Raw genomic sequence first — 12,974 nt, 5'->3', positions numbered from 1 at the left:
TGAAAGTTGGTATGCAAGTCGTGCTCTTCGATTACTACAACTTTCATCATTTATCTTTTTCCCCCATTCCCGCCAGTTTGCCCGTGGCGTCCCCTCGAAGGTCAAAAAATAAAAAAGGCAAACCGTATACATTGCTCGTGAACCGTCGCCATCTCCAGACTTGTTTAACGTATATTCCGTTTGGAGATATTGAGAAAAGAGGGGGGTTGGGTGGAAAATGTAGAACCAGAAACGGAAGGAGATTTAAGTAGAAATGAGAATCGTTTTGAAGTTAAAAGTAACATTTTACGTTCTTGTTACAATTTCTTCACGTGTCGTATCCCTCACCAGACAAAACTTTACTTCTACGAGTTTCTTACGCAATATTCTGTCTTGGAGGCCATTACTGGTGCAGCACTTTCTGATTGGTTGGAGGACAATGAATCGCAGTATAAACTGTGGACACGTGACTCGTGCCGTTCATTTTCATGAAATATATGGGGTGGAATTCCCATAGTATGTCTTTTACATCTTTTTTCCTCCCCTTTTCCATATTGTGTCCAAAACAGTATGTTGAGCAATTATGATGTACTTGATTACATTTTAAATAAATGTACAGCATTTCTATTCCCATGAGCTTTTCTAATGTATATATTTCAGAAACCTATATTATCATACATAAAGATTGCTGTTGTGTGTGTTTCCTCCCACCAATACCCCCCCTCCCCATCCCCACATTCTCTTTCCCCAACCAAAGACATAAGATTTCGAAGCAGCTGACATGGACTCGGGCAGTTGGACCACAGGGCAATCTCCCTTCTAAAAATCTCGGCAAAGCAATAAGCAACACTTCTCCTACGCCAGAGGCGATGTATAACTTGGTCCAAGACCCCAGCACTGGGTACTACGTCTTGGTGCCAGTCTCATCATCTGAGAGGGATGACCCCAGCTCAGCACGTCTCACTGCCGACAATCGCGTGCTCACTTTGACATCACAGTCGTCATCAGCCGATGGTAATCCTGTCTAATTGTGTCCTTGTCACGGTGTTTGCTTCTATTGAATGAAATTGCTTTACTCTGTCTTCACAGCCAATTAGCCATGTTCTAGCAGTGTGCCACGTCATTGTTTTGGGTTGAAGAACGTCTTTACCAGACTCTGTGGTGCGATGGACAGTCCGGCCTGAGTCTGGGGGGTGGGGAGAGGGGTCAGCAGTTTGAAACTGACCCCAGCCGAGTCATTGCAAAGACTCTAAAAATGGTACTTCTGCTTCCTTGTTTAGCACTCAGCATTTCAGGATAGAGTATGGACAAACAACCATTGCACAGGCTTGAGGAGCCTAATGGCCTCCTGCATGGAAGTCCCCTGTAAGGAGAACTCCTATTTGTTAAATTTAACTTTTGCTGCTTTGCATGGTTTTATGACTTTGAATTATATTATACGAGGCCACACCACTATAACACAGCAAATATGTATCTCCGACCTCTCTTACCAATCAGAAGTTACGATATTTGTCGTTCTTTAACAAAAGAAAATCATGAACCAAAACATTAAAAACTTGTACAGCACTCGGTAGAGCGCATACCTCCTCCAGGCTGAACAGGTTACGATTTGTATCCACTCATAGGCCGGATCTGGATCCAAACCTGAACCGAAATAGAATCATTTCATCCTCGTCACACACCCACCCTGTCCACCCAATTTTGTCTGAATCCGTCCACAACTTTTTGAGATATTCAGCAGACAGACAGACAGACAAGCCGGTAGGCGACATGGGTGGTCGCTATATAATTGCATACTAGTCATAGTTTTGACGGATCGGGCTGAATTTTTTTTGACCAAGAGGTTGATTATAGTGCGCATAAAAGCCCGGAAGCCCATTTTTCATTTTCGAAAAAAAAAAAAAAATTAAAAAATATTTGTCGGATTTTTCCAAAAATTTCAAACTCCCGTTGCTAGGCAACGGGTGGCGTCCATGGCAACGGTGCTCAAAAGCATACAACTAGATCCTGGTATGAACCTACCAGTCAAGTTTCATCAAAATCGGTTGACTCCTCTGGCCTCCAGAGCTGTCCATTACATACAAACATACAGACAGACGTAAAACCTGAGAATAACAGGAGTCCAGCAACCACCCAATAGTCTAGCGACCACCCGACAGACAGGAGTGAAAACAAAACCTTCTTCCACCTTCAGTGGTCGAGGTTACAGGAAATTGAGAAATTTTAGAATGTTATAAAACAAAATGTTTGTTCAAAATTAAAAATGAAGGCAAGCTTAGATCTTAAGCAGTTCTTCGATGAGTTTATGGGATTATGACAATTCTGGAAAATACATTCGTACTTTAAAAACTCGACTCGCAGCCATTTTGGCAAGAAAGCTATAACTTTCATTCCAGATAGATGTGCTGATGCACTGTGCGTACATGGGACAGATCGCTTTATTATATATATATATATATATATATATATATATATATATATATATATATATATATATATATATATATATATATATATATATATATATATATATATATATATATATATATATATATATATATATATATATCATTACACTGCAACCATACAGCAGAGGATTGTTTTGTTAGTGTTAAGCCACAACAATGTATCCATGAATGGATGCCATTACATCATCGCAAACACGACTTCCGGCTTTACTCTGACGTTTGCATATAAACAGGTGCAATGGAATCCCAAATGGTGGACATGGGGTTTAAATGTGGTTCCTTTGCGACAAATTGGTCTCGAAGGAGACTTTTCTTGCTTGTATTCCAGGCAAACCTCAAACAAGTGCATGTGTTTCTTGGACTGTTCACATTTCTGAACTTCTGTGGTGTCACAAAAGTGGGTGAGATAGATGCACCGGCTATGACTGCGATGCTTTCGTGACCAATCACGGAAAACGTTCCCTACACAGGATTACTACCATCAACCAGATATAGTGTTTTTTATTGTTTGCTTTCTATTTGATGAACATCATGGAATACAGTAATGAACGAGTTTTATTTCTTTGGATAATCCAGTTAGTTTACAGGTATACTGTTGTCGCTGAACACTATAATCACTGCAGATGACATTGCTACAAGTTTCAGGAAGTTACTTGCTGAACCGAAGCAGCCAGATTGGGTAGAAAGCCCTTTTGAAAACAAAGTGCATTATATCATTACGCTACTCACTTGTAGGAGACAAACGACACTCACAAATCATCAGTGTGGATTGTGGCAGTCTCTACTGTCCATGATTTTATTTTATTTTTTTTTCAAATTGGAGTCTGGAGTAAAGGGTAGTGCTTCCTTATAGCTGTGACTAAGAGGGATTTCTAATATGCAAAATGTTTCAACATGACCTTTTGCCATTCTTCTGCTTTACGATCAGGTCACTCAACTGCAAGCACTTCTCCAAACCTTCCACCGAATAACTTTCCAACTCCATGGGCAACCAGTACGCCGCTAGCTCCAGGCGGACAAGCTGGTCGGAATGGCACGCATGGTTGGGTTTGCACAGCACCTCCCCAAATGCCACAACAAGCGGGGTCCAGTGGAGTCTCCCAAAATGGACACTTAGTCCAATCAACAAAACCAGCGAGTCGATCCTCGGAGAGACAACCACTCACCCCCCAGCAAGTGTCCGTTCTACAGCTCCTGCGGGATGCGTTTGCTTTTGATGGCTACATGGAAAACGGTGAAGTCGAGATGGAGATGGGTAAATCGAACAACAATGACATTGATGATCGGGTTAAATGTAAATTTTTTTTTTTTAAATTAATGTGGCACTGGGTAGTGTCAAGGTAAACACACTCACCCCTGAGATATCTCGCCTGGGTTTGAATGTCGACTTCGCTACAAATTGCCATCCTGGTGTTTTGCAGCCAGAGCGATTGATCGATATGTGTGCTGGTCTTCATCACACGTATCGATCAATCGCTCTGTGCTGGATGTTGGTGATGCTATGGAAAACGTGTAATGTTTTCTTTCAGCGATGTTAAAAGCAGGGCCAAAGATAACCACACAATCTCAATCTTAGTCTTGCATGACATTGCAAAATAATATTTCCAAGGCATTTATTATGTTACAACATGACTGCCTGGTGGCTTCCATTGTTGGTAATGTATTAAATGTGCACTTAATTGGCTTGTAAATAATGGTCGGGGGTTGATAAGGCAAAAAAAAAAAGTTTCTGATTTCAACCTAACTTGTAATTTGATATAATCTGAATAAAAGACTCTTCGAATCGAGCAAGTTCTGACTATCGATGCATTAAAGTGGCAAATGATATCCCCCTCCTGCACACACGTTGCAATTATTTAAATATTTTCTGATGGGCGATTGAAGAAGGACAAACAAAGATTGCTTTCCCTTTCACCTTCTTCCCCTGACGACATCATCACAGTCAAAGAGCTATTTAGAGTAATGAAGAACCAAAAACGGTGAAAGGGCCTCCATTGTTTTCGGAAACGAGGAACCTCAATGCAGGAGTAGGAGGAGGAGGAGGAGGAGGAGGAAGAGGCCATTAGGAGCCATCAAGCCTGCATAATTCTACCAACACCCCTCGATATTTTCTTTTTGGGATAGTGAAGTTGCCATCGTCGTAACTTTGCAGAGCACATGGTTGTTTTAGAGAAAGAGAGGGCGAATTGAAGACTAATTAATTGAGATGTAACAAGTAGAGTTGGCAATACTTGAAAAATAAAATGAAGTGGACACCCATTCACAGCTTTCATGAGCAGGCATAGTGGCCAAAGATGGAATTAGGTGTGTTAAAAAAACAAAAAAACAAACAACTAATGTTGAATGTCATCTAATAATAATCAACATTGTGGTTTGGAAACATTTAAAGGGGCACAATTTCCAATCGGCGTCAAAACGATGAGCAGTGCCACCTAATTACCTGCTATACGTTGTGATGTTCCTGTGCCAATTAGTAATCATGCACAACATTCCAGTTGGTGAACCAATTCACCAAACCAAACCAATCCTCCGTTTCCAAAAATAAAAAAAAGTTTCCCAAACCCTTGAGGCCACGACGTTGTCACTCACCGTGAATTTTCAATAGGAAATGAATGAATATCCTGCAAGTAAGAATTTTTACATCCTCGTGGAGGATCTCCAAGTCTTACTCACGTTGTTGTTCTTGTGGACTTTTTTGTTTCACAGCCTACAGTTTTCATCGAAACTTCCTGAAACTTGGCGTATATATGTAAAAATACCCTGCGCAGACAGTAACCATCTCCGATTTTGAAAATTCCTCCGAGAAAAAAGTTATGACGTCAAAATATCTCCGCTAATGGAAATCGCCTAAAAAATTATCTCCGAAACTAGGCAAGCTTTTTGAATTCTGTTTGCGGGAATCGAACGGGGCATTCGCAGAGATGAGTTACCGCACATATGATACATCACTATGACGTCGTATCAATTTTTATGACGTCATTCCTATTTTTTGACTTTTTTGTTTCACAACCCAGAGTTTTCATCGGATCTTCGTGAAACTTGCCATGTATATGCAGAAAGCCCACGCGCAGGCAGTAACCATCTCAGATTTGGGAAATTCTTCCTAGAAAAAAAAGTTCATGTCATAATATCGCCGCTAATGGAAATCGCCTATAACATTATTTCCGAAACTAGGCAAGCTGTTTGAATTTTGTTTGTGGGAATCAAGCCGGGCATTAGCACAGATAATTTATCGCAAACCTGATACATCACAATGACGTCATATTCGTTTTTATGACGTCATCATTAAGAGGACGAGGATCTTAGCTCATTGGAGCTTGTTGTTTTGTTTTGTGCCAAGTTTCTGACATTTCTCTCTTTTTCCTTTTCCCACTTCGCACCACAGCAGAGTTCATCAGCACTCTTGGTGTGCTGAACTTCTCGGCCTTTACCTATTTAGTCAGTGAGCACTACAATGACTTGCACTGGGATAAAAGCCTCCTGCAGAACCTGCACTCGGTGCTGCAAGGGTACGGAACATTCTGACCCATTGTTCTTGTCCTCTGCGTCCTAAACAGTGCACCATGTTGATGTCACTATTGGGTTATTTTGAAGGATGATGCTGAACCTATAAAATGTAAATGGACGTTTTAAACTTTAGTTCTCTCAATCCCTTTTGGAACTAACGTTGATTTAATCACCTTTTATCTTTACATTCGCAAATCTCACTGGATCTGGAGGCTGTTATAACCAGGGAAATATATGACACGTTTACTTTGTTTTTTTTTTTGTGTTGATTTTTTTTTTTTTTTTTTACTCGCGTACAAATATAATCCAAATATATTCACAAATAATGTTTATTTATTTTATCGGTGTGTCGTGACGTGGTAGCACAGGTAATATGTACATATATGTTTCTTGGTTTCTACAAAAAAATTTTTTACAACTGTCTACAACTTTATGATGAATTAAAATCAAACGTATGGTTATGTATCCCGATCACTGGTTTTGGGGGGTTTTTTTTGGTACTCTTGTGATTCCTCAGGCTGGCAAGAGAGCCTGCAGGTATTCTCACCTGCCTTTGAATTTACTTCTTTTTTAGTATGGCATGTAGGGCAAGGCAGAGTTATGCACCATCCATGATGGAAGGACATTAAGCCAGAGTACCCGTCTGCCAACAATGGATGTTGGTGGACGTTACAGATCCCATGGAGTCCTTTGTGAAGAGTTGGCGAGCTATCGCTGGCACCCTGAACAAATTCCAAATTCCGACCATAACTAACTGCTGGGAAGGGAAGGCAATGGCAAACCACCCAGTGTAACCCTTGCCAAGATACAGCTTTGACAGCACCGACATTCTTTCAAGAGTATGGTACTTTTTCTATTTTATTTATTTATTTATTATATACACAGTCAAGGCTCGTGGAAGAGCTAGAACACGGAACGGATCAGGATGCAACAGAACAAAAAGAACAGTAGAGAAGAAGTAGAGAGGGGAAACAGCAACAGCAGGGTTGAAGGACAAAATATTGCCAGACCTGGACAAATAATGGGTGTCGTGAGGAATGAGGGGTAGGGCAGGATGCATGGGGTGGATGTGATGGATAGAAAAGCGAATTCTCAGGAAGAAAAAACAGGAAATTTGGAAGGAGGTGGGCTTGGTGGGGAGGGTGAGGGTTAACGGGGATAGAAACGATGATGGTTTTGGATTGGTGACAATCTGAGATGGTGGTGAACAGCTGTCTTGAAGACTTGGAGGGAAGAGTGAGGTTGAAGACAACGTGGAAGTTTGTTCCACAGGTGGGGCAAAAGAGGAATGAGTGAGTGGACATGGGCAGTGATTGTGGATTTTGGTTGTTTCACCAGAATGGTGTTAATGGTGCAAGGTTGACCACATGTGCCCTGCAGAAACGGGGGAGGAGGAGGAGGAGACAAACGTGAAAAGAGCAGAGGGTGCAAGACCAGAAAGCAGGTGGTAGAAGACAGAGAGATCACCAACCTGTCTGTGATGGGAAAGTGATAGGCCCATGGACTTCACTTCATTGCTGGAGATTCCAATAATCTTGAATGTCTTGATTTCCACAGCATCAAGCCGAGTAAGATGTGAGGCAGGGGAGCCAGCCTCGAGGGGAGAGCGGTACTCCATCAAGCTTGTCGGTGGATAGGAGTTAACATGTGCCAAGGAATGACTTCGTATGACGGAGGATGCCCAGTCGGCGGCTGGCTTTGCATGTCAGCTTTGAAATGTGGTTAACCCAGCTGTTTGGGTTAACCCACGAAAGATGCTGGCTGATAAGTGAGAGCCATGAGTTTGAGTGACTCAACGTCCTCATAAGGATTATTACGAAAGTAGATGGAGGGCTCGCCATATGGTTCTCAGAGAGAGATACAGATATATGTATGTGTATGTATATATATATATATATATATATATATATATATATATATATATATATATATATATATATATATATATATATATATATATATATATAATTTATTAAAACGCATTCCAGGTGTTTTACCAGCTCGTTATTTTGTGAAAGTGTGTAGAGAGGGAATATGCAGCAGCCTGCCTATTTGAAGGTTGAGGGATGTCATGGCATCGGGTGGAGTCATCAGCAAATCGATAAAGGGGATTTTCCAGAGAGTCAGAGGGATCATTGATGAAGATTAGGAATAAGAATGGGTCCAAAACACTGCCTTGGGGAATGCCAGCCTTAACAGGGAGAAGAGATAAAAGGATGCCAGACTGTATCAAAAGCTCAAGATATATCCAGATATGTCACATAAAATCCATTGTTGTGAGAGTGGAAGTAGCATGTCCAAGGTGGAGTGACCTGGTCTGAATCCAAATTGGTGAGCTGAGATGAGGCCATTTGAGAAAAGGAAGGATTTAATATCAAATGTGATGGTGCCTTCCATGACCTTGCTGATGATCGGAATGAGGCTGATAGGTCTGTAGTTTAGGGGATCTGTTTTTGCACCTTTTTTTTTTTGTAATGCAGTGATATCAGCTGAATCCCAAGCAGATGGAAGATGACCTCTGGCAAATGAGACAGAGACAGAGACAGAAACACAGAGCATGATTTTAGGATGCTGTGAGCTGATGCCGTCCGGTCCAGTCGAGGAGTCAGAGTCGAGGGTTGACAGAAACTTTTCCACCTTCTCACGTGCAAAAGACAAGGTCCAGGAGCAGTTGATGATTATTATTCCTTGACCAGGGAGTACCTTTCTCATCTCGTTTTCATTCAGACGTTGCTTTTTATCTTTTGTATTAACAAGTCCTTAAAATACATTGAATAACTGAGCTACACGTCGGATCTGCACATCGAGCTGTTTTGATCTTTACAACGAGGTAAGACCTGACTCCAGAAATATCGGTAAGCAATCGATTATATCAGCCACTTACAGATGTCCATGCTATGCTGTCTGTCCTCTCCATTCAACCTCCCAAACAAAATGTTCGTTGAAGTAAATAAAAAAATGTATACATCTATATATATATATTTTTTTTTTTAACAGAAATGAAGCATTTTCTTGGGCCTTGTGTGCTTACAGATCTTTCCTCGAAGTTAAATGATCAACTTTGTCTCTTTAGCTTTCTCTCACATTTGTCTTCGAGACCTCTCTTCAATCATGCTGTGTTCGCTGATGTCGAATTTATCACCGTCCGTAAAGTTGCAACTCCACACGTAATCTTATCATTGTTTAATATGAAAAAAGTGCTCATTACCACCACCGCCACCGAAGGTGGATGGAGGTTATGTTTTCACTCCTGTCTGTCTTTTTCTGTGTTTATTTGTGAGCAGGATATCTCAAGAAGTTGTGGACAGATTCAGACGAAGTTTGGTGGACAGGTTGGGTGTGTGACGAGGACAAATTGGTTAGATTTTGGAGAATATCCGGATCCGGATATGAGAAATTTTAAGTGTTTCGTCCCCGTTGAGAGATAGGGCCAAACATGATGTATGGCACGATATTTCATAAAGCCGTGGATGGATTCGGACAAAACCTGGTGGACATGTTGGGTGTGTGACAAGGCTGAATTTAGTAATTTTGGTGAAGTTCAGAATCCAGGTACGAAAACTTTTTTTTTATTCTTGAATTGATTCTTCACCATTGATGGATTGGGCCAAACACGATATTTCAAAAAAGTTTAGGATGAGTTATGACAAAACTTGGTGTATGAGTTGGTTCGATGACGAGAATAAGCAGATTACATTTTGGTGCAGGCCTGGATTCAGATCCGGCCTATCGGTGGGATGCAAAATGTAAACTGTTCACCCTGGCAGAGGTACGCGCTCTACTGAGTGCTGTTCTAGTTTTGAATAGGTAATTGACTGCAATTATGAAAGCAAGTACTTCCATTATAACAGTGTCACTTGCCATTATCCCACAGGCCCAAAGTGGAACCACGCATCGACTGCACAGGCCCAGTGCCTGTAACATGCAAGGCTTTCCCGGAGGAGAAAACGCTCGCTGCAAAGACTCCACGCCATCACACATGGTCAGAGGCCAATTTTAAACGTTTCCTACAGCGGAGCAAACGACCGGACCTTCCAAGCACACCCCTGGCGCATGAAGTTCACATGTTGAATAGTGCTGGTGGGTGTGATAACTTCTCATGAGCTCATCTCCCGCTAAGCAGGAGACGGGGTTTTGCAATCGTGCGTGCGTGCGTGCGTGCGTGTGTTCAGGCCGTAACTTTTTTGGGGTTTTTAAACATTTTGAGCTTTTGTCATCAAATTTTCAACAAAGCTTCATTATGAGAATATGGAGAAGACAAATTAATAACTTGGTCAAAATGTCAAAGGTCAGCATCGCATAAAATCAATTTTCAAGTTCCCTGTTTTTGTGATGTTTAGCATATGGAAGAAGAAGTCTGAATACAAAGTGGACACGAGCTTTGCATTTTCAGATGTTTTCTAGTTGGTTTTGTTTCCCCTCTTCACCTTTCGGGGGTTTTTTTTTTTTTTTAACTATAACAGCGAAAACCTGCTTTGTTGGTAAACCTCAATCAAACATTATTGGCAACGGAAGTCTAATGAGTAAAGTCAAACTTGCACTTGTTTACGAAATGGATACTAATTATAAAGAAAGTACATGTTGGAACGTTCGTTCAGATTGTTTCTACAGAAATTTTGCTTTGTGTACGTCATTGAAGAAAACTCGAGTCCGACTTGTCGTAGCTTTTCGGTTATAATCTATAACTTTTGGTGAATTAAAGTTATGATTGACTTGCGCATTTTTGTGAATCAGGCATTGTCATGGGCCCGGTCGACTCCGAAACACAAGGTCACCCTGGGTGTGGGATCCAAGGCTGGCGAGAAAGCAGAGTCGAACATGAGTCAAGTAAGTCACGAGGAGGGAAATTGGTAGCTTGCAGACCTCGAGCTGCCCTGTATCGTTGTTGAAAACTTCATGAGTGGTGGCAAAACCCCGAAAATCTTTGCGAATTAATTATTGTTTACCAGACTGGCAAGATAGCTCAAATGTGAGTGTGCTAGATTTGAGCTATCTCATCTGTCTCGATTAAGTAAATGTTTATGTTGACAGAATTATTATTATTATTAATTTTTTTGTAAATTTCATAAATTATTCAAACTACCAATTAAAATCTGATGGAGTTTTAAACGAGTAAAATATGAAAATTCACAAAAGGAGGGTTGCTTGGACATGCACACAACTTGCTTTAGAAACCATTACTTTTATTTTATTTTCATTCCTGTACCATGCTCGATGCAGAGCGTCAGTTCTGCTGAAATAGTTTATTTGGCTCGGGTTATAATCCTGAACGAGTCACCATTTTGGCGCAAGACACTTGACTGAGGTCACAGGTGTTTGGAAATTAACCAGGGTGTAGACAATGGCTCTCCTAATCTTCGCGAAGGACACCGTGGGATCTTTGGCATCCACCAACTAATGTTGGCAGATGGGATGCCCAGTTTAACGTCCATCCGAGGGACGGCACACACATTGATGCTTCGCCCTTCCCCCAAAACACCAGGATGACAGTTTATAGCTAGGTCGGGATTCGAACACAGGCTAACAGAGCTCAGAGGTGAATACACATAAGGTACCTCTTGGCTTTGCTGTTGGTCCTCAATAAGCCTGTTTGAGGAAGGGGGAAGGGGGGGGAGGAGTAAATATGATGAGTCTGGTACCTGAAAATAAACAGAAAACTGCATGGAGATAGGTTAATGGGGGAGATTGACAGATACAACTGCAAAAACGAGTCACATGTGAAGAGCAATTGAGGGAAGCAGAAAATACTTCTTTTTATTTTTTAAGCAAAAAAAAATTGAGTTTAGTACCTTTAGGCATTAGAGATATAATGGTACATGGACCTTGCCAGGACTGAAAGGTATCTAGCATCTGGACGGGTGCTTATCAAGATGTGTAGTGATTGGGATGCCTGTTGGAAGGTCTCGTCAAAAGGTAAATGTGCTGTTGATGTTGATTCATTCATTCAGGTATTCACACAATTACATTCATCGCTAAAAAATAATGAATAAATAAGTAAATACATCATGGTGATGTCACTGTGGCTGCCCCACTGTTTTTCTCCCCACTCTTCCTTCTCAACCCCATCCCCCTCTCCCCCCCCCCACCTTCTTCCTCCTTTCCACTTTTCCCTCCCAGTGTAATTAAAAAATATTAATTGAAAGTTCAAATTAATGGGCTGTGGATAAAGCACAGGCCTTGTGAGCAAAATGACACGATGGGGTTGTCCAAGTTCCTTGTAATTCCTTGATGTCCATGAACATTGGCAGATTAAAAAGAGAATTAAAAACAACACTTGAAACGTTGAAACAGATAAGAAATTCCTTTTTTCCTGCTTGCTCAAAAGAAACAAACGGGGAAAGGAAAAAAAAAATGATTTCACTTCCAGAGTGTTCCACGATATGGAAGTGAGATAATGCAGAAACCTTGATTTAAATATGCATAATCACTTTCCATCAAGTACAAAATGAGCTTATTTTGATGCATATTGTGACAAAGGTATGAAATTGTTTTGTTCTTTCAATTCCTTCAACAACCCCAGACAGTTGCCTTTCAGGCCACCAAACCGCTGATGACGATGAGGATGCCTCATTGTCCTCGTGGTCGGACCTGACGAGCAGGGTTTCGTGGGAGAATCCAGGACCAGAGACTGTTTTACGGCCTACGTCTTCCCCTTACAGCGAGGGGACTAGTCCCTCATCCGCTGCAAGCCCCACCAGTGCAGGGAGATCCAAATCCAGGTGTCTATCCTGGTCTCTCAGTTTTCATGGCACAAAGAGCTTTGGAAATGATGTGAAAGAATACACAGATAACCTGGGACAGAAGGAAGGACAAAATTACAGCTTGGAGGCCAAGCAGCAGGTATACATGCTCCTATTAATGGGACTTCCTCTTGGGGAGTTTTCACTTTATTCGTAGAGTGTTTGTTTCACTTTGTGGCCTTCAAACGCAACAACTTTGCATGCAATAAATACGGGAGTCCAGTTGCACCGATGAAACCGGCCCAGGAGATGAGGGGATGTGTACATTGGGATTGTCATG

General features: G+C 41.4%; 1 protein-coding gene across 7 annotated transcripts in view; it reads left to right on the top strand.

The window, feature by feature from the left end:
• The window catches only part of KNDC1 (kinase non-catalytic C-lobe domain containing 1), a 178,206-nt gene that overhangs the window by 98,735 nt on the left and 66,497 nt on the right, over window positions 1–12,974 (top strand). For 6 of the 7 annotated variants that reach the window (XM_085848504.1, XM_085848506.1, XM_085848505.1 and 3 more), the window contains 6 exons: window positions 737–993; window positions 3,376–3,702; window positions 5,833–5,956; window positions 9,829–10,034; window positions 10,689–10,781; window positions 12,475–12,794. In XM_085848504.1, the coding sequence (XP_085704630.1) occupies window positions 737–993; window positions 3,376–3,702; window positions 5,833–5,956; window positions 9,829–10,034; window positions 10,689–10,781; window positions 12,475–12,794 (1,327 nt within the window). The remainder of the gene's footprint in view (window positions 1–736; window positions 994–3,375; window positions 3,703–5,832; window positions 5,957–9,828; window positions 10,035–10,688; window positions 10,782–12,474; window positions 12,795–12,974) is intronic. The other variant, XM_085848501.1, reaches the window with a different exon arrangement.

Source organism: Eptatretus burgeri, chromosome 12 (assembly GCF_056783735.1).
Source record: "Eptatretus burgeri isolate ZD-2024b chromosome 12, Ebu_testis_v1, whole genome shotgun sequence".
Taxonomy (NCBI): domain Eukaryota; kingdom Metazoa; phylum Chordata; class Myxini; order Myxiniformes; family Myxinidae; genus Eptatretus; species Eptatretus burgeri.
Note: the sequence above shows the minus strand (reverse complement) of the source record. Positions and strands in the feature narration are given on the sequence as shown.